This window comes from Mesoplodon mirus (genome assembly GCF_964341445.2).
Source record: "Mesoplodon mirus genome assembly, chromosome: 3".
In the NCBI taxonomy this organism is placed as follows: Eukaryota; Metazoa; Chordata; class Mammalia; order Artiodactyla; family Ziphiidae; genus Mesoplodon; species Mesoplodon mirus.
Window position 1 is genome coordinate 49,136,303 of NC_138978.1, and position 18,553 is coordinate 49,154,855.

The 18,553-nt window shown below is 45.7% G+C and overlaps 1 protein-coding gene across 1 annotated transcript in view; it reads left to right on the forward strand.

Annotated features, from left to right (window-relative positions):
- Positions 1-680: 680 nt before the first annotated feature.
- Positions 681-18,553, forward strand: part of MROH7 (maestro heat like repeat family member 7) — a gene marked incomplete at both ends in the record, with an annotated part of 44,087 nt that continues 26,214 nt past the window's right edge. The window contains 11 exon segments of the mRNA XM_082614353.1: positions 681-891; positions 994-1,543; positions 1,545-2,011; positions 11,792-11,865; positions 13,196-13,279; positions 14,206-14,285; positions 14,593-14,599; positions 14,603-14,722; positions 16,953-17,048; positions 17,549-17,653; positions 17,866-18,001. Coding sequence (XP_082470479.1) covers positions 681-891; positions 994-1,543; positions 1,545-2,011; positions 11,792-11,865; positions 13,196-13,279; positions 14,206-14,285; positions 14,593-14,599; positions 14,603-14,722; positions 16,953-17,048; positions 17,549-17,653; positions 17,866-18,001 — 1,930 coding nt within the window.

An 18,553-nucleotide genomic window follows, 5' to 3' on the forward strand; every position in this document is an offset into this window, starting at 1 on the left:
GCAAACTGCTAAGGGCAGTGGGTAGCTCTGTCAAGGCTGCTTTGGGAATATAGAACCACAGTCATTCACAGAATAGTTCTAGAAACTTAGGGGTTGGCTGGAAGTAGGGTAATTAAGGAGGCTCCCCCTTCCCTTTTTCTGCCTTAAAGGGGATCCTCATTTGTCTAGTATTTGTGGACTTCTTACTGCGGACCTGGCATTGTGTTAGGTGCTGGGGATGCCCCTGGCACTAAGGTGTGCATAGTTCTCTCCAGTGGGGAGCTCATCTCTAGCAGGGGCTGGACCCCTAAACAAGTCATTGGAATAAAGTGCCATGAATCATTTGCTCAGAAGAGTGGGATCGGCAAGGATGGGAAGAGGAGGTTGCAGGACAAGGCAACTGCATTTAAGGGCCGCGAGCTGCAAGGGAGCAGGGTGTGGTCAAAGAAGGGAGCACAGGGGATGGGGCTGGGACTGAGAGAGCCAGGGGAGAGCCGTGCAGGACGGGACTGGACAGGTGGGCTGGACGTGGTCATGAAGGACCCCGTAAGTCACCCCAGGCACTTCATGCTAAGGATGGTGGGGAGCCATGGAAGGGTTTCAACAGGTGAGGCTCAATTTGCCTTGCTCCCTCTCAGGAGCTCAACAGTAGGCTATTGGATAGAAGCGGGCAGTGGCATTGAGAGACCTCCAGACCAGGCATGGCCATGAATCTAGGGGCTAGTCTGGTCCTCCGTGAAGACACAAAGATGATACCCACTCTCAACTCCACTGAGGCCCCTGGTTTAGGCTCTGGCACCATCTCTGGGCCCAACCTAGATACGGACCTTGTTCCTGTCTTGAATCCACCCCTGGGTCCTGGCTTGGTTCTCCTTCCAGACCTTAATCCAACTCTGAGTCCTGTCTCAGAGGACTAGGTGTTTTATGGCCTCCCTCTACTCTCCTTATTTGGGGCCCCAGAGCTTGGGGGCAAAGGCCAATAGGCAGCTGTGCAGTGACCTCCCTGGCACACAGCCTGCCCTGGCCTGGCATCTGGTAACACCCCCAGACCTGATGACAGCAGGGCCGCAGCTCCAGCCTCCCTCCAGATCACCACTGCCCACTCTGGTGAAGCCCTGGGTTTGGATTCCAATCACATCTCGACAGCTGACTCACAGGGGGCCTTAAGTCCAGCCTCAAACCTAGTTCTGAGCCCTGGCTCTACGGAAGCCCAGGGTCTGAGTTTGGGGAACCACTCTGGGCCAAATTCTGAGGAGGCCTTCAGCTCCCTCCCAAGCAAGATTTTTGATTTGGGTCAGAGTAACTCCAATCCTTCCAGGCCTGAATCAAACCCATTTAAAAGGCCTTATTCAAAAGAAACCCTTGTTCTGGGCCAAAGCATCTCCAGGCCAGGCTCAAAAGCTCTCCTTATTACAGCCCCAAACTCTTCTCTGGATCCTGATTCCAATAAGCTGCTCAGTGTGGGCTCAGGAAACATCTCTAAGCTGGACCTGAATGCAGCTCCAAGTTCTCCTGGGTCCCTAATGCCAGCCATGAATGAGACCATCAATTTGGTTTCACATAACATCTGGATCTGTTTCAAAAAGAACCTTTGGTGCAGCCTGGAACACGAGTTCCAAGGGAACCATCAATGTGGCTTCAAATGACAATCCCAAGTCTGATTTGAACATGACCATCACTCAGGCCTCATGCTTGACCCTGGCTCCTGGTCCCAGCGAGGCTATCAGCCTTCACTCCAGCACCCAGGGACCCGACTCCACCCCTTCTCCACCGTCATGCATGACCCCGATCCTGGGCTCCAATGAGACTCTGAGCCTGGTCTCCAGCCTCATCTTCAGTGACACCTCCACCCTGACACTGAGCAGCCAGCAGGACTGTTGTGAGGACAACAGCATCCACACCGTGCCCCTGGAGGGGAATCTGGGGAGCTGGAGCAAGATGACTAGTGTCAAGGTGGGCCAGTTCCCACTGGGGTTCCCCACCAGTGACACCATGAACAAGGACTCCACAGCCTTCCAGAGCATCCCTCAGGGTGAGTAAGGCCAGAGCGTCAGCCCCAGAGAGGACACTGACCTGGAAGAACTCTATTCAGACTTGTAGGGCAGGGAGGGGAGAGGAGACGGGAAAGGAAGGGAAGAGCATGCAATGGATAACATGCAATATATTAACTATACGTGAGAAGGGAACAGCATGCAATGAATAACATGCAATATATTAATTATACATGAGAGAACTAGTGCTCGCTGTGTGACTTGGGACAAGTTACTTAATGTCTCTGAGTTTCAATTTTCTTAACTGTAATATAATATCTCCATATAATCATACTTCCATTCTGTCCAAATTACAAGTCAACTACCTAACTATACCTTCCTTTCTTTATTGATAAATTTCAGGTCTGTCTTCTCAAGTCAAAGTTTGAACAGTGGAGCAGGCAGGCTTGAGTTTTTGAGGTCCCCACCTAAGTGAAGCCTTGGGGTCCAATCTGGAACCTGTGGCTCACTTCTGATGTGCAAGAGTTCTGTAAAGGAATCCCCCACCAGTTTTTGATGTTGTGAAGATCTCCCTATTATTTATATCTCCAAATATTTTTTGTTTGTTCATGCACCAATACCATATTGCAATTAAAAAATATTTACCATGGGCTTCCCTGGTGGTGCAGTGGTTGAGAGTCCATCTGCCGATGCCAGGGGATGCGGGTTCGTGCCCCGGTCTGGGAAGATCCCGCATGCCGCGGAGTGGCTGGGCCCATGAGCCATGGCCGCTGAGCCTGCACATCTGGAGCCTGTGGGAGAGGCCACAGCAGTGAGAGGCCCGCATACTGCAAAAAAAAAAAAAAAATTTACCATGGCTTTGCAAGTATGCATTCATATCTGATAGGGTGAAAACCCCTCTTTAAAGTTCTCAAAACTATTCTGAGGACAACAGCATCCACACCATGCCCTGGAGGCTATTTGAACACCCTCATTCTTCCACATACATTTTAAAATGCATTTGTCTAGGTCCTCAAAAAATCTTTCTGGCATTTTAATTGGAATGTTATTAATCTATCCATCTATTGGAGTTTTACTTTATTTTTTTATTTTTTAAACAAACTTTTAAAAATTAATTAATTAATTAATTAATTTTTGACTGCACTGGGTCTCCATTGCTGCACGTGGGCTTTCTCTAGTTGTGGCGAGTGGGGGCTACTCTTCGTTGCGGTGTGCAGGCTTCTCATTTCGGTGGCTTCTCTTGTTGCGGAGCACGGGCTCTAGGTGCACAGGTTCAGTAGTTGTGGCTTGCAGGCTCTAGAGCACAGGCTCAGTAGTTGTGGCACATGGGCTTATTTGCTCCGTGGCATGTGGGATCTTCCCGGACCAGGGCTCGAACCCATGTCCCCTGCATTGGCAGGTGGATTCTTAACCACTGCGCTACCAGGGAAGTCCCAAGTTTTACTTTACATGAGATATATCCTTTACTAGAATTTAAAAATTTCTCCATAAAAGACTAGTGCATTTTTGGATAGGTTAATTCTTAGGTACTTTACAGTTCTTATTGCTACCATGAATCATACCTTATTTTCTAATACAATTCTTATTTTGTACTGATGATGCTGATGATGTAGAGGAACTTTGTTTACACAAGTTGGTCTTTTTGTTTAAACAGCTTTATTGAGATAAAACTTACATATCATAAAAGTCACTCAAAGTGTACAATTTAATGGTTTTAAAATATACATAGAATTATGCAACCATCACCACCACAATCAATTTTAGAACATTTTCCAAAGTGGCTGAACTATTTTACACTCTCACCAGCAGTATATGACACTTGTTATTGTTTGTCGGTCTTTTTTTTTTTTAACAAAAAGCTAGGAATCCTTTTGAATTTCTTAAAATTATTTTTATCTTTTATTCTTATACAATTTTAAATGTTACGCTCCATTTACAGTTACTACAAACTATTGGCTATATTCCCTATGTTGCACAATACATCCTTGTAGCCTATCTTACACCCAATAGTTTGTACCTCCCACTTATTGTCTGTCTTTTTGATTATAACCATCTTAGTGGGTATGAAGTATCTCATTGTGGTTTTGATTTGCATTTCCCTGAAGGGTAGTAATATTGAACAACTTTTCATATGCTATCAGCCACTTCTATATCTTATTTGGATAAATGTCAATTCAAATCCTTTGCCCACTTAAAAAATTGGGCGTGTCTTTTTATTGTTGAGTTGTAAGTGATCTTTATATAGTCTAGATATAAGTTATACCTCTTATCCCCAGACAAGATATATACCTTATCAGATATATAATTTGCCAATATTTTTTAACCTATGGGTTGTCTTTTTGCTTTTTTCATGGTGCCCTTTGAAACACAAAAGTTTTAAATTTCAATGATGTCCAGTTTATTTTTTCTTTCATTGTTTGTGCTTTTGGTGTCATATTTAAGAAATTATTACCTAATCCGAGATCATGAAAATTTATGCCTATGTTTTCTTTAAGAGTTTTATAATTTTAGTTCTGAAATTTAGGTCTTTGATTCATTGTGAGTTAACTTTTGTATATGGTGTGAAATTGGGGTCCAACTTTATTCCTTTTCATGTGGAGTCCAGTTATTATTGTGATATAATTCACATATTATACAATTTACCCATTTAAAGTGAACAAGTCAATGGCTTTTGGTATATTATTAATCTTTTAAAAATTGTAGTAAAATATATATAACATACATTTGCCATTTTAAACATTTTTTTAAAATAAATTTATTTATTTTATTTTTTACTGTGCTGGGTCTTTTTTGCTGTGTGTGGGCTTTTCTCTAGTTGTGGCGAGCGGGGGCTACTCTTTGTTGCGGTGTGTGGGCTTCTCATTGTGGTGGCTTCTGTTGTTGTGGAGCATGGGCTCTAGGCGCGTGGGCTTCAGTAGTTGTGGCATGCAGGCTCAGTAGTTGTGGCTCGCGGGCTCTAGAGCACAGGCTCAGTAGTTGTGGCACATGGGCTTTGTTGCTCCACAGCATGTGGGATCTTCCTGGACCAGGGCTTGAACCTGTGTCCCCTGCATTGGCAGGCAGATTCTTAACCATGGCACCACCAGGGAAGCCCTTAAACATTCAGTGGCATTAGTCACACTCACAATATTGTGTAACCATTACCACTATCTATTTCCAAAACTTTTTCATCATCCCAAATAGAAGGTCTCACCACAGGCAATAACTCCCCATTCCTCTCTCCCCAGTCCCTCATAAGCTCTAATCTACTTTCTGTCTCTATGAATTTGCCTACTCTAGGTAAGTCATGAAATGGAATCATACATTTGTCCTTTTGTACCTGGTTTATTTCACTTAGCATAATGTTCATCCATGTTGTAACATGTATCAATACTTCATTCCTTTTTATGGTTGGATAATATTCCAATGTATGTACCACATTTTATTTGTCCATGGACAAATATTTGGGTTGTTTCCACTTTTTGGCTATTATGAATAATGCCGCTATACACATCAGCACACAAGTATCTGTTTGAATGCTTACTTTCAATTCCTTTAGGTATATAACTAGGAGTGGAATTGCTGGATCATATGGTAATTCTATGTTTAGCTTTTTGAGGAACAGCCAAATTATTTCCCATAGCAGCTGTACAATTTTGCATTCCCTCCAGAAATGTACAAGGCTTCTAAAGTACAAGGGTTCCAATTTCTGCACTACTAATCTCTCCTTGCCAACACTTGTTATTTTCCATTTTTTAGAAAACATTTTTATAATAGCCATCCTAAAGAGTGTGAAGTAGTATTTTATTGTGATTTTAATTTGCATTTCCCTAATGACTAATGATGTTGAGCATTTTAACATGCTTATTTGCCATTTGTATATCTTTTTATGGAGAAATAATTATTCAATCCTTTACCCATTTTCAAATTTGGTTGTTTTTTGTTGTTGAGTTTTAGGAGTTCTTTACACATTCTGGATATTAATTATTTATCAGATATACAATTTGTAAATATTGGCACCCATTCTGTGAGTTGTCTTTTCATTCTTTTGACATTGTCCTTTGATGTATAAAAGTGTTTAATTTTGATGAGAACCAATTTGTCTACTCGTTTATTATCTGTTATTTTGGTGTTATGTTCAAGAAATTGTTGCCATATCCAAGGTCATGAAGATTTCCCCCTATGTTCTCTTCTAAGAGTTTCATAGTTTTAGCTTTTAAGTTTAGTCTTTAAGTTAATTTTTGTATGTAGTATGAGGTAGGGGTCCAACTTCATTCTTTTTTTTTTTTTTTTTGTGGTACACGGGCCTCTCACGGTTGTGGCCTCTCCCGTTGCGGAGCACAGGCTCCGGATGCGCAGGCTCAGCAGCCATGGCTCACGGGCCCAGCCAGTCCGCGGCATGTGGGATCTTCCCAGACCGGGTCACAAACCCGTGTCTCCTGCATTGGCAGGTGGACTCTCAACCACTGTGCCACCAGGGAAGCCCCAACTTCATTCTTTTGCATGTGGATATCCAGTTTTTCTAGCATCATGTGTTGAAAAGAGCATCCTTTTTCCACTGAATGGTCTTGAGACCTTTGTCAAAAATCAGTTGACCTGAGCTTCCCTGGTGGCGCAGTGGTTGCGAGTCCGCCTGCCGATGCAGGGGACACGGGTTTGTGCCCCAGTCCGGGAAGATCCCACATGCCGCGGAGCTGCTGGGCCCGTGAGCCATGGCTGCTGAGCCTGCGTGTCCGGAGCCTGTGCTCCGCAACGGGAGAGGCCAAAACAGTGAGAGGCCCACGTACCGCAAAAAAAAAAAAAAAAAAAAAAAAAATCAATTGACCATATATATGAGGGCTTATGTCTATTTTATTCCATTGGTCTTTATGTCTGTCCTATGCCAGTACCACACTGTTTTGATTTCTATAGCTTTGTAGTAAGTTTGAAATCAGAAAATATGAGTCTACCAACTTTGTTCTTTTTCAAGATTGTTTTGGCTATTTAAGGTCAATTTTTGTTTTTTAATAGGAGCATTTTGTCCATTTGGATTTTAAAAAACAATGTATTTTAAAACTGTATTTGTCTTTTAAAAACGTTTTCAAGGTATATAACATATATCAGTAAAATATGTAAAGTGCACTACTAACCTTAAGTGTACAGCTTGATGAATATTTACATACCTATACACACTGGTAACTACCACCCAGATCAAGACACAGATCTTTTCCAGCATCCCAGAACCTTCCCTTGTGATCCTTTCCAATCAATACCCCTTCTTCTGGGGCAGGGTTTCTCAGTCTTGACACTATTGACATTTTGTGTTAGATAGATCTTTGTTGTGTGAGTGTGGGTGCGTGGGGAGCTGTTCTGTGCATTGTAAGATGCATCCCTGGTCTCTGCCCAGTAGATGCTAGTAGTAACATCCCCCCTCACAAGTTGCCCTGTTATCAACAGCCATAGAGGGAACAATTCTGATTTGTATCACCATAGACTAGTTTTGTCTGTTTTTGAACTTCTTATCAATAGGATACTACAGTATATACTGTTTTGACTCTGGCTTCTTTAGCCCACCATGATGCCATTTAGATTCATCCACATTGTTGCATGTATCATAGTCAATTCTTTTTATTGTTTTGCAGTATTCCATCTTATGAACATACCACAATTTGTTTATCCATTTTTTGCTGATGGACATTAGGATTTTTTCTACTTTTTGGATATTATGAATAAAGTTACTTTGAACATTTTCGTACATGTCTTTTGGTACACAGATACATTTATTTATCTAGAAGAGGAATTTCTGGGTCATAGCATAAGCATATGTTTAGTTTTAGTAGATATTGCCAATTTTTCAAAAGTGGTTGAATTAATTTACCGTCTCACCTGTGAGAGTTCCAACTGCTCCACATCCTCACAAACATTTGGTATTGTTAGTTTTCAAAATTTTAGCCATTCTGTTTGGTGTCTAATGATATTTCGGTGTGATTTTAATTTGCATTTTTTGATGACTACTGATATTAAGCACCTTTTTTTTTTTTTTTTTTTTTTTTTTGTGGTATGCGGGCTTCTCACTGCTGTGGCCTCTCCCGTCGCGGAGCACAGGCTCTGGATGTGCAGGCTCAGCGGCCATGGCTCACCAGCCCAGCAGCTCCGCGGCATGCAGGATCTTCCCGGACTGGGGCATGAATCCATGTCCCCTGCATCAGCAGACAGACACTCAACCACTGCGCCACCAGGGAAGCCCTAAGCACCTTTTAATATGATTATTGTCAATTTGTATATCCTTTTTTAGAATATATTTATTTATTTTTGGCTGTGTTGGGTCTTAGTTGCTGCACACAGGCTGTTTGTTGCAGCGTGCAGGCTTCTCTCTAGCTGCAGCACGTGGGCTCCTGAGTGCACAGGCTCTCTAGTTGTGGCGTATGGGCTCTCTAGTTGTGGTGCACAAGCTCTCTAGCTGTGGCCTGCAGCCTCAGTAGTTATGGTGTGCAGGCTTAGTTGCCCTGCAGCATGTGGGATCTTTGTTCCGACCAGGGATCAAACCTGCGTCTGCTGCATTGGAAGGCAGATTCTTAACCCCTGGACCACCAGGGAAGTCTCTGTATATCTTTTTTTATGAAGTGCCTGTTCAACTCTTTTGCTCATTTAAAAAATTTAGGTTGTCTTTTTCTTATTGATTTGTGGAAGTTATTTATATTGATATAATTGAGATATGTGTACCCAAAGGTTGTGAAAATAGTCTCATATTTTCCCCCAGAAGTTTTATTGTTTTTTCGTTCACATTAAATTTATAATGCATCATGTATTAATTTTGGAAAACAGTGTGAGAGAGGGACTTAAGGCTCATTTTCCCCCCATGTGGATATCTAATTGCTCCAGACCATTTATTGAAAAGACCTGCTTTCTCCACTGAATTGCAGTGTCACCTTTGAGGTAAGTCAAGTGACTGTATATGCGTAGGTTTATTTCTGGACTCTTTCTGTTCCTTTGTTTGTCTATCCTTAACCATTGCCGTAGTTAGTGTGTTTTAGAGTAATTCTTGATATTTATTACTGTAAGCCCTCCAACTTTGTCCTTTCTCAAGATTGTCTATTCTACATGGTTTACTTTTCCATATAGATTCTAGAAACAGCTTGTCAATTTCCATAAAATATAATAAAAATCTGTTAGACTTTCATTGGAATTTCATTGAATTTATAAATCAATTTATGTAGCATTGTCTTCTTTATAAACTGTGTCTTCCAACCCATAGTCCATTTATATTTAATGTAATTATGGATAGTTTAAAAATTTTTTTAAATTTTAAATTGAAGTGTAGTTGATTTACAATTATGGGTAGCTTGATATCTATCATCTTATGTTTGTATTCTTTGTTCTGCTTGCTCTATATTTCTTTTTTACTCCTTTTTTGGTTTTGGGGTTGTTTTTTCCTCCCCCTTTTCTCTGTTACTTGTATGGAAGTTACATACTGTTTTAAGTCTTTTAGTGATTCTCTAGAAGTTACAATGTGCATATTTAATTTATCACAAAGTCCAACTAATCAATGCATTTATCTTCCTCCCAGACAGTTTAAGACTTAGAAACATGTTAACCCCACTTAATCTCCCCCTCACCACCAATTTATATGCTCTCCTGGTAATGTATATTAATTCTGTCTTTTTCTTAACCCTGTAAACATTATTATTATTTTATGTAGTTAATGTTCTTATATTTACCAAAATATTAACCTCTTTTTCTTATTTGCTCGTTGCATCTCAGACCTTCCATCTGGAATTAATTTCCTTTTGCCTAAAGTGCATCCTTTAGAATTTGCTTTAGTGAATTCTGCTGATGGCCGACTCTTTCCATTTTTGTCTGAAAATGCCTCTATTTATCCCTCATTCTTTAAAAAAATTTAAAACAATAAAAACTTGCAGAAAAGTTGAAAGTACAGTATAAAATTTTTTTCTGAATAATTTGATAATAAATTGCCACATGATATCCTACTCATCTTGAATTTTAATATGTGTTTCTTACAATAAAGGATAAAAGTTAACCATCAGAATCAGGAAATTAATACTGATACACTGCTACCATCTAATCATCACGCCCCATTCAAATGTCACCAATTGTCCCAGTAATGTTCTTTATTTAAAAAGGATCCAGGTCGGAATCATTCATTGCTCTTTTTTGTCTCATCTGTTTTGTTTCCCCCAGCCCTCAGACTTTCCTTGACTGTCCTGTCCCTGATACAGTGGAAGATTACAGGCCAGCTATTTTATAAGATGTGCCTCATTTGGGGTTTATCTGATGTTTCCTCATGACCAGATTCATGTCATACATCTTTGGCAGGAATAGCACAGATGTGATGCTTGGTTTTCCTCACTGCATCCTATCTGGTGGTGTATGATTTTGATTTGCTCCATTACTGGCGATGTTCACTTTGATCACTTGAGTACAATGGTTGCTGCCAAGGTTTTCCACTGTAAAGTCATTATTTACCCCTTTTTAGTAAATATTATGTATTAAATATTATGTAAAAATATTAAGGAGGTATTTGAAACTATGTAAGTATACCATTCCTCATCAAACTTTCAATTTAGTTATTTACTGATGTATATTAGTATGGACTTATGTTTTCCTAGTTTACTCGATGGACCATAATCTGTTGCTACCATCATTTATTGTGATACTCAAACTTTACCGAGTTTAACCAAGGAATCCCTTTTGAGCAAGCTTTGTATCTCTTTGACATGTATCCATAATTCCTTGGGCTCTCTTCCTTGTTTTCTGGTACAAGATGTCTCAGGCTCATCCTGCACTCTCTCTGCCCAAGTCCTAGAATCAGCCATTTCTCCAAGGAGACTTGTTCCTTTAGTACTTAGAAGCCAAGATTTGGTGCTAGCTGTATTCACTACTATTGAGGTGTCTCTGCTTCTCACTATTGACTCCATCCTCTGGTAGCCTCTGGTGGCCAAGTTGCCCCTGAAGTTCCAGGGTCTCTCTCCTTGGGCTTCCCCTCAGCCCCCTTAAGTCAAGGGCTCCATTCTCCCTTCTCAGCCAGTAGAGCCCATAGCTGGACCAATCACTGTGTCTGGGGGCACGGGAATCTCTTACTGGCCAAGCGTGGGTTCCAAGTCCACCTTTATTCATTTGTTTGTTTATTGACAATATTATATTAGTTTCAGGTGTAAAGCCCACCCTTATTTTAAGAGGGATGATGGGTGTGATTTGCAGCTTCACCTAGCTATATGAAATGAGTAGCCTACATGGAAGACAGAGGCTTTTTCACCAGAAGAAAGATGAGGAACTTTGGGGCTGACAAAATAGCATGTATCTACTATAACAAATAAGAGTTTAACTATAACTTGTGATAACAACTGAAAGAAGAGGATAGGATGATGCACAAGAGGATCACAGTGGGCCTTTCATTAGCCTGAAGGTCAGGGGAGGCCTCTTTGAGGAGTGACAGGCAAGCAAAGACCTGAAGGATGGGGCTCTCTACCTGGGCAAGGGGGTGTGACAGTGGAGCGGCCCAGGTAGAGGAAACTACCTGTGCAAAGGCCCTGAGGGGGAATCTTGTTGGTCCTGGAAGGAGGCCAGTGTGGTGGGCGCATGGTGAGCGAGGGGAGAGCAGGGGGAGGTGAGGCTGGGGAGGTGGGCAGGGGAGACTGACCTGGCAGGGCCTTGAAGGCACTAACAAGGATGCTTGCTTTATGCTCGGTGAAATGGGGCCCCTGAAGTGTTTTAGGGATGGGAGCTCAGTCTGGCTGCTGGCGGAGTAAGGATTGGAGGGGCCCAGTGGGGGAGGTGGGAAGGGACTCTGCTACACCATATCTTTACCCTCCCTCTTCTCTGCTCAATGGAACTATGACCTGCAGGAGCCTTCGATGAAGTAGCCTCATGTCTGGTGAAGGTGCCAGGGCAGAGAGAGGATGGCAACAAAATAGCTCTGGTATGCTTCCTGCTAACACCCACCTGACTTTTCTGGAATGCCCTCTCCCCCCCCCCCCGCGCCCACCCCACCCCCAACATTCCTTGTTTCTCTTCCTGGCTCTTCTCTCCTCCTTGGTACTCATCATCATCTGAAGCACAATCGGCTTTATAGGTTTATCTTGTTTCTTGTTATTCTCTCGCACTGGGATGCATCCTCCATAAATCAGGGATTTTTGTTTGTCTTATTCCCAGCTGTATTCCTAGCATCTACAGCAGTGCCTGGCATATCCTAGGTGCTCGATAACAGTTTTTTAAACCATGGAATGAATTGTGAGAGGGTCTCTAAAAGCAGAAAAAAAGGGAATTCCCTGGTGGTCCAGTGGTTAAGACTAGGCACTTTCATTGGTAAGGCCTGGGTTCGATCCCTGGTCGGAGGAATAAGATCCTGCAAGCTGCGTGGCATGGCCAAATTTAAAGAACGGGGGGGTGGGGGAGAAAAGCTAGAAATGACCTTTTTCAGGACACAAGCCCAACCCAGGTCTTGGCCATGCAGCAGGCCTCGGGAGGCCAGAGAAAGCCAGTATCTACAGACCTTGTTGAGGGCCAGTGGGGGCAGACTGGACAGGCTGGTGGACAAGAGTGTGACACATGGAGTGTGGGTGAGCCTGGTTGGTGAACAGAGTCTGGAGGCAGGAGGTCCACCCAGGCCAGGCCGTGCAACCTGTTCTCTTGACAGGAGGGGTGGGAAAGAGCTTGTGGCATCTTTGACCCACCACACTGTCCATTAGATTTTCTCGTTTTGCTTTCTTTACTATATATTTTATCTGTTCCATGTTTCTTTCTTCTTCTGCCTTAACGATAATGAGAACTAATAGATTAATTAGACGTTGGTTAATGCTTTCCCTCTCTCAGGTTGCAGAATGCCTTAATCCGACTAGTGTGTGCCCTTAAGAAGGGTAGATATTAGAAGGCTCTTATCACTTACGATGGCATTTCAGCTTGAGGTGTTGGGACCCTTTCTGCCCCATTGGCTCCTGCCTCTTCTCCCTTGCTTGGAGAGGAGAGAATGCTTTGCAGTCCCTGATATCTGGTCCTCCCCCAAATGCTGGCCTACAGGGATTATCCCCAACCTCCCTGCTGCCACCACGATCTTCTCAAGTCTTCACCCCCATCAAGTTCCCCTGTGGTTTCTCACTTGTCTTGAGCTGACTCTGGGGGCTAGCAGCTGGGGAGGAGCAGGCCAGCTTGCCTGCAGGTGGCAGGTGGCTAAGGGGGGTGTAGGGACAGCCCCTGAGGGCTGGGTTCAGTGTGGCTCTCACCTTGCGGCTTTGCCCTCTGCTGCCCACGAGGTCGAGAATGCCCTCAGCCTCCAGAAGAGCCAGGATGTGCTGGACGTGGAAGAAGAGAAGAAGACCACGATGAAGAAGATGATGGTGCGTGAGCAACTTGTGGTCTGTGGCATCCGGGTGGGGAGGGGGCGGAAGTCCTGAGTCCACCCGCTGATGAAGCTGGAGTGGGGTGGGATGGGCAGAGGACAGTCGAGGCGCAGACACTTGGGCTTGAGTCTTGGCTCCACCATTAATCATCCCCTACCTACCCTGGGGGAGCTCAGCCCAGTCACTTCCCCTCTCGGAGCCTCGCTCTTAATACCTCACAAATGACTGTGATAAAACCTGTGTCCTTGGCTTGTTGGGAGGACAGAACCCAAAGGTTAGTTCATTGTAAAGCCTTAGGCACCTGGGAACAGTCGTTATTATTTTATACATTATTTCCCCCCAAATTCCTTCCGATGGGGAACCTCTGAAGGAACTTTCCTTTTCTCTTTGCTAAATACAGTCACTTCTCAGTTAACCACCAGAATGTTTGTGCTGGGATAACCACTGAAGTTTCCAGAATTATATTTAGCTATAAAGAGAGAAAAAATCCTTGCCTTTGATACTTCCATTTAATTAATGTTAATTGAGCACCTGTGGGTCGTTGGTGCTAGATCAAAAGTGAGGAATTAGAAGGACATTTTAAAGGAATTCAACCGGACCACTTTCGAGGGCCATGCATGGTGTTTTCTGCATTGGGCCAGTCCACGGTTTAGATATACTTCCCCACCTTGGGGCTGCATGGGGACTACATGGAGGGTGTGCAGCAGGCTAGGGCTTGTCATGTTTTTGGTGGCCTTGAACTGAGGGCTCTGGACAGGGCTTGAGCAGTCAGCTGGCTACCCCACTGGAGGCCAGGCAGGCTGTGGAGGCTGCCCACACCGAGGGGCTGCCACGGCCTGCTCCCTGTGAGGAGGAGAGGCCTCGGCCCTGGTGGTCTGCAGTGGCCTGTGCCCTCATCGACACCTCCATGGTCCCCTGTCCAGAAGCAGATCCAGGAGGAGCCACTGGATTCTCTCTTGAGCTCCGTCCGCCAGCAAGTCATGGAGACCCTGACCCAGCTGAGGTGACCACGGCCCCTTCCCCGAACCCCCTCCCCATTCCCTCTACCCACGGGCTCTGCCTGTATCTTCTGGGGCCACTCTGCTGTGCGTGGCCCCAGTCCAGTCCCAGGCCTTTTCTTTTCCCTTTGCCCAGCCCCTGCCGGGGCTGTCTGCCCTGCACCCCACTTCCCTCCTCCTCCCCTCCTCATCTCGCGTTTTTGTGGATCTGAATCTCAGCCCTCATGCCAGCCCTGCATCCTTCACTTTCTGCCTCCAGCCCCAGGGCACCCCCTCCTCACTCCATGCCCTTGCTTTCTGTCTCTTCCTCAGTCATTCCTAGCTTGTCCTGGGTGTGCGGGAACGGTCGGAGCTGGTGAACATGTGCATGAAGAGTGTATTCTCCCTGCCCTCCGTGCAGGCCATGCAGGAGAGAGACGAGGACAAGGCTGAGGCCATACAGTTGAGGCAGGGCCCTCCCCAGTGGGGCCTTGGGGCTGCCTGGCGTCCTCAGAGCGAGGCACATTCCTGGACTCCCAGCAGGGAGAGGAAGGTGTTCTGGGAGGTAGATTTTTTTTTTTAATTTATTTTACTTATTTATTTTTGGTTGCGCTGAGTCTTCATTGCTGTGCGCGGGCTTTCTCTAGAGGCAGCGAGCGGGGGCTACTCTTCGTTGCGGTATGTGGGCTTCTCATTGCGGTGGCTTCTCTTGTTGCGGAGCACGGGCTCTAGGTGTGCGGGCTTCAGTAGTTGTGGCACATGGGCTCAGTAGTTGTGGTTCGCGGGCTCTAGAGCTCAGGCTCAGTAGTTGTGGTGCACCGACTGAGTTGCTCCGCGGCATGTGGGATCTTCCCAGACCAGTGCTTGAACTCGTGTCCCCTGCATTGGCAGGCGGATTCTTAACCACTGCGCCACCAGGGAAGTCCCCTGGGAGGTAGATTTGATGTTCACACTGCTACTCAAGTAGCTTGGGCAGTTCACCTCCCTTCTCCTGGCCTGAGTAGGCATTCGATAAACATTTGGTGAATGTATGAATCTGCAGAATAAAGAATCCCTCATCTGAAGCACTGTCCACGTTGGGCTCTGCCCCATGAGAAGGATGTGGGCAGATGTTGGCATGGCCTCAGGAGGTGGCCAGAAGTGAGAGGAAAAGGCCTGAGGACTGGGTGAGTTGGGACGGAGGCCTGGAAGTGGAACCTCAAGGGGCTCCCATGAGCACCTTCAAACCCCTGCAGGATAATCCCAGGAGGAGTGATCAGAGGTGACCCTTCATGTAGGATGGGGTCAGTGGGGGAGGTTAGGGAGAGGGATTTCAGCTCTGGGTGAGACACATGTATGCATCCTTTCATTCAGCAAATATTAACTGATGCCTAATCCAGAAGTACAAGGGAAGGATACAGTAGGGCTGAGGGCAGATGATCAAAGTATCATACAAATAAATGCAACATTACAACAGTGGTACGTGTTGCAAGCAAGAAATACTTGATGCTATGAAGACCATGAAGAGCCTGGAATTGGCGGAGCCTGAGTGTGCTGGGGGTCAGGGCTCATGGTGCTGGAGATGAGAGGTTACAGAAGAGCTAACTAGTTGAAGGGGATGACAGAAGGAAGAGTGTGCCAGGCAGAGGGAGCAGCCTGTGCAGCAGCCTGAGGACAGAGAGAACATGGTGACCAAGGACGATAAGGAGGTAGTGTGGCTGGAGCCCAGAGGGTGAGGTGAGAGAGCCCTGGGGGCCAGACCAGCCCCAGCGTGAAGGTTCTGAGTCCCGGAGGTGGTGCACTTGAGAGGAGAACCAAAGGAGGGGGGGGGGACCCACTGCTGGGTGTGAAGAGAGCAGTGCTGCACAGTGATGGGCCACAGATGGGAGGGAAGGAGAGGTGGTCGGTGAATGAGGCTTGCTTGGTGGTGGTGGTGTAAGCCTGGTGTGCACAGACTCAGGAAGCCTGGACAAAGGTAACCTGGAAGGTAGATGTGGAGAGCGGTGGGAAGAGGGGAGGCAGGGGAGAGAGGGTCTCAAAACACTGCTCAGCCTTGTGTGTGTGTAATGCTTGCACCCCGCTAAGATAATTTCAGGACTGTGGTGTGGCTGAGGCAGGAAGAAACAACCGGGCAGAAGAGAGATGGCTCCTGGAAGGGGCAACTTAGAAAATCTATTTGGATCTAGGAGTAGTAATTTAAAAAAGAATCAGAACACTTCCCCAGAGACAATAATATAAGTCACGCTGGTCGTCCATTGATCTAGCGCTCACAGTTCCAGAGCTTTTTCCCACCCATCTTCTCATGATCCTCACAAACCGAAACTTCCTTGTTCTGTGACCTTGGACAAGTGTCTCCTTATTGGCAGAATGAGAAAAACACTTTGAGGACAAAAAAATATGGTTGTGCAAATCACGAGGCACACACCTGGCCTGTGGTAGATTTTCAGTAAATGTGAGGCCTCTGATTCCTCCCCTTGTAAGCTAAGAAGGGCAGAGATAATAATTACCAATTTGTCGATAAGGAAACTGTAACCCATGGAGGGAAAGTAATTTGTCCAATATCACACACCAAGGTTAGTCTCAGAGGTGGGACAAGAAAGCAGCTCTCCTGGGTCCGAGTACCCGCTTCTTCCCCTGACCCACACCAGGGGTTGCCTAGGGCTGGGGTCTGCTCCAGAGGCTCCCAAGTGGCTTGGTCCTCCTCCTGTCCACAGACACTTTACTGTCAGACCTTAGGTGCCCTGCAGACACTTCTCAATGCCCTCTTTGTTGAGGACCCCACTCCTGCTGGGCTGAAGAGCATCTTGGAGGTACAGAGGCCGGGAGGAGGGCAAAGGCAGAGGAGAATGGAGAATTGACTCGGGAGATCTGGGGGTGGGGGGCTGGACCCAGAAAGAGTGATTTTACTTCAGGATGTCATCTTGTGCCAGGTTTCTGCTTCCCTGCCCCTCTCACAGGCCATGTCCCAGACTCCTGCCCCTTCTCTCCCTATCCCCCATATTCCTGCTACAGCTGTCCCCATATCCTTGCTTTCTAAATTCTTGTTCCTGTCTCTCTTCTATCCTCAAGACTCTCCACCTTTCATCTCTCTCCTTACTGACCATTGTCCTCCCTCTGGTCTTCCAGCCCTGGCCTCAGCTTCTGGACCCCATGTCTCCCTATGCTCTAAGAAGAGGAGGAGGGCTATGGCGGGTTGTCTTTATGCTCTCCCTAGAAGCTTCCTGATGATTGGTGAAGGCTGGCCTGCCCATCCAGGCAGTAGACACTGGCATCCAGCTTGTAGCTCTGAGTCTTGCCCTTTTCCCCACAGCCTCTGGGGCCCTGGATGAACTCTGGGAAGGCCCATGAGAGAGCACGGGCTGTGAAAAGCAATGTCTCTGTGTTGAACCACACGCTTCTGACCCTGCCTTTCTTTGTGAGTGGCCCTGGGAGGGGGGAGGGGCACCCCAAGGGAGAATCTTCCCAGCTCTGAGGGAGCCTGTGCATCCATCCAGAGATTCCCAGGTGGTCCCCAGTATCCTCAGAGGGCTCAGTTCTCAGGGCCAGACCATCTAGCTCTGTTAACCATTTATTGTATAGCCTTATTAAACCTATAAGTCTCAACCCCTAAGATTATGACACAAACAGATGTCCTCGGGGCTCCCGGCACTGGGGCTTCTGCTGGGGAGGCTCATCATTCGCGTCGGGGATCCTGATGAGGAGATTGGCCGGGAGGCTCTGGACTGCATCACCATCCTCTACACCATCTTGGAGCTTCAAAAACGTAAGCCCTTTGGAGTGCCTCTAATACAAGGCTTTTGAGCAGGTACTCAGCCTAGGAATTGAATGGAGCCATGGCAACAAGGCACTGGTGGGATATGGAAGAGACCAACACAGAGTCCAATGGGGTCTGGAAATGAGTGTGAAAACTTAGTCCCCACAGAACTAGGAGACAGAGGTGACAAACAAACCCGTTATGACTTAAGCAATGCTTCTATATAAGCTTCTCCTCAATCTTCCAAGTTTAATTTGTGACTCTTGTTTTCACATTCCCATGCCACCATGTACACCCAGGCATAATAGCCCCAGTGTCCTGGTTTGGGGTCTGTCTTCTCCCACTAGACTATAAGTTCATTTGAGTCTGTGTCTTGTTCACCACTGTATTCCCAAGATCTAGCCCAGGGCCTGGCACATGGTGGCTGCTCAGTGAATATTTATTGGATGAATGAACAAAGAGCAGGTCCTATCTTGGAATCTGGAGTGGCTAAAGCCTGTAGGTGAGAGTACATCTCTGGATTCAGCTGCAGGGAGCTAGCGATGTGGTATGGGCTGCCAC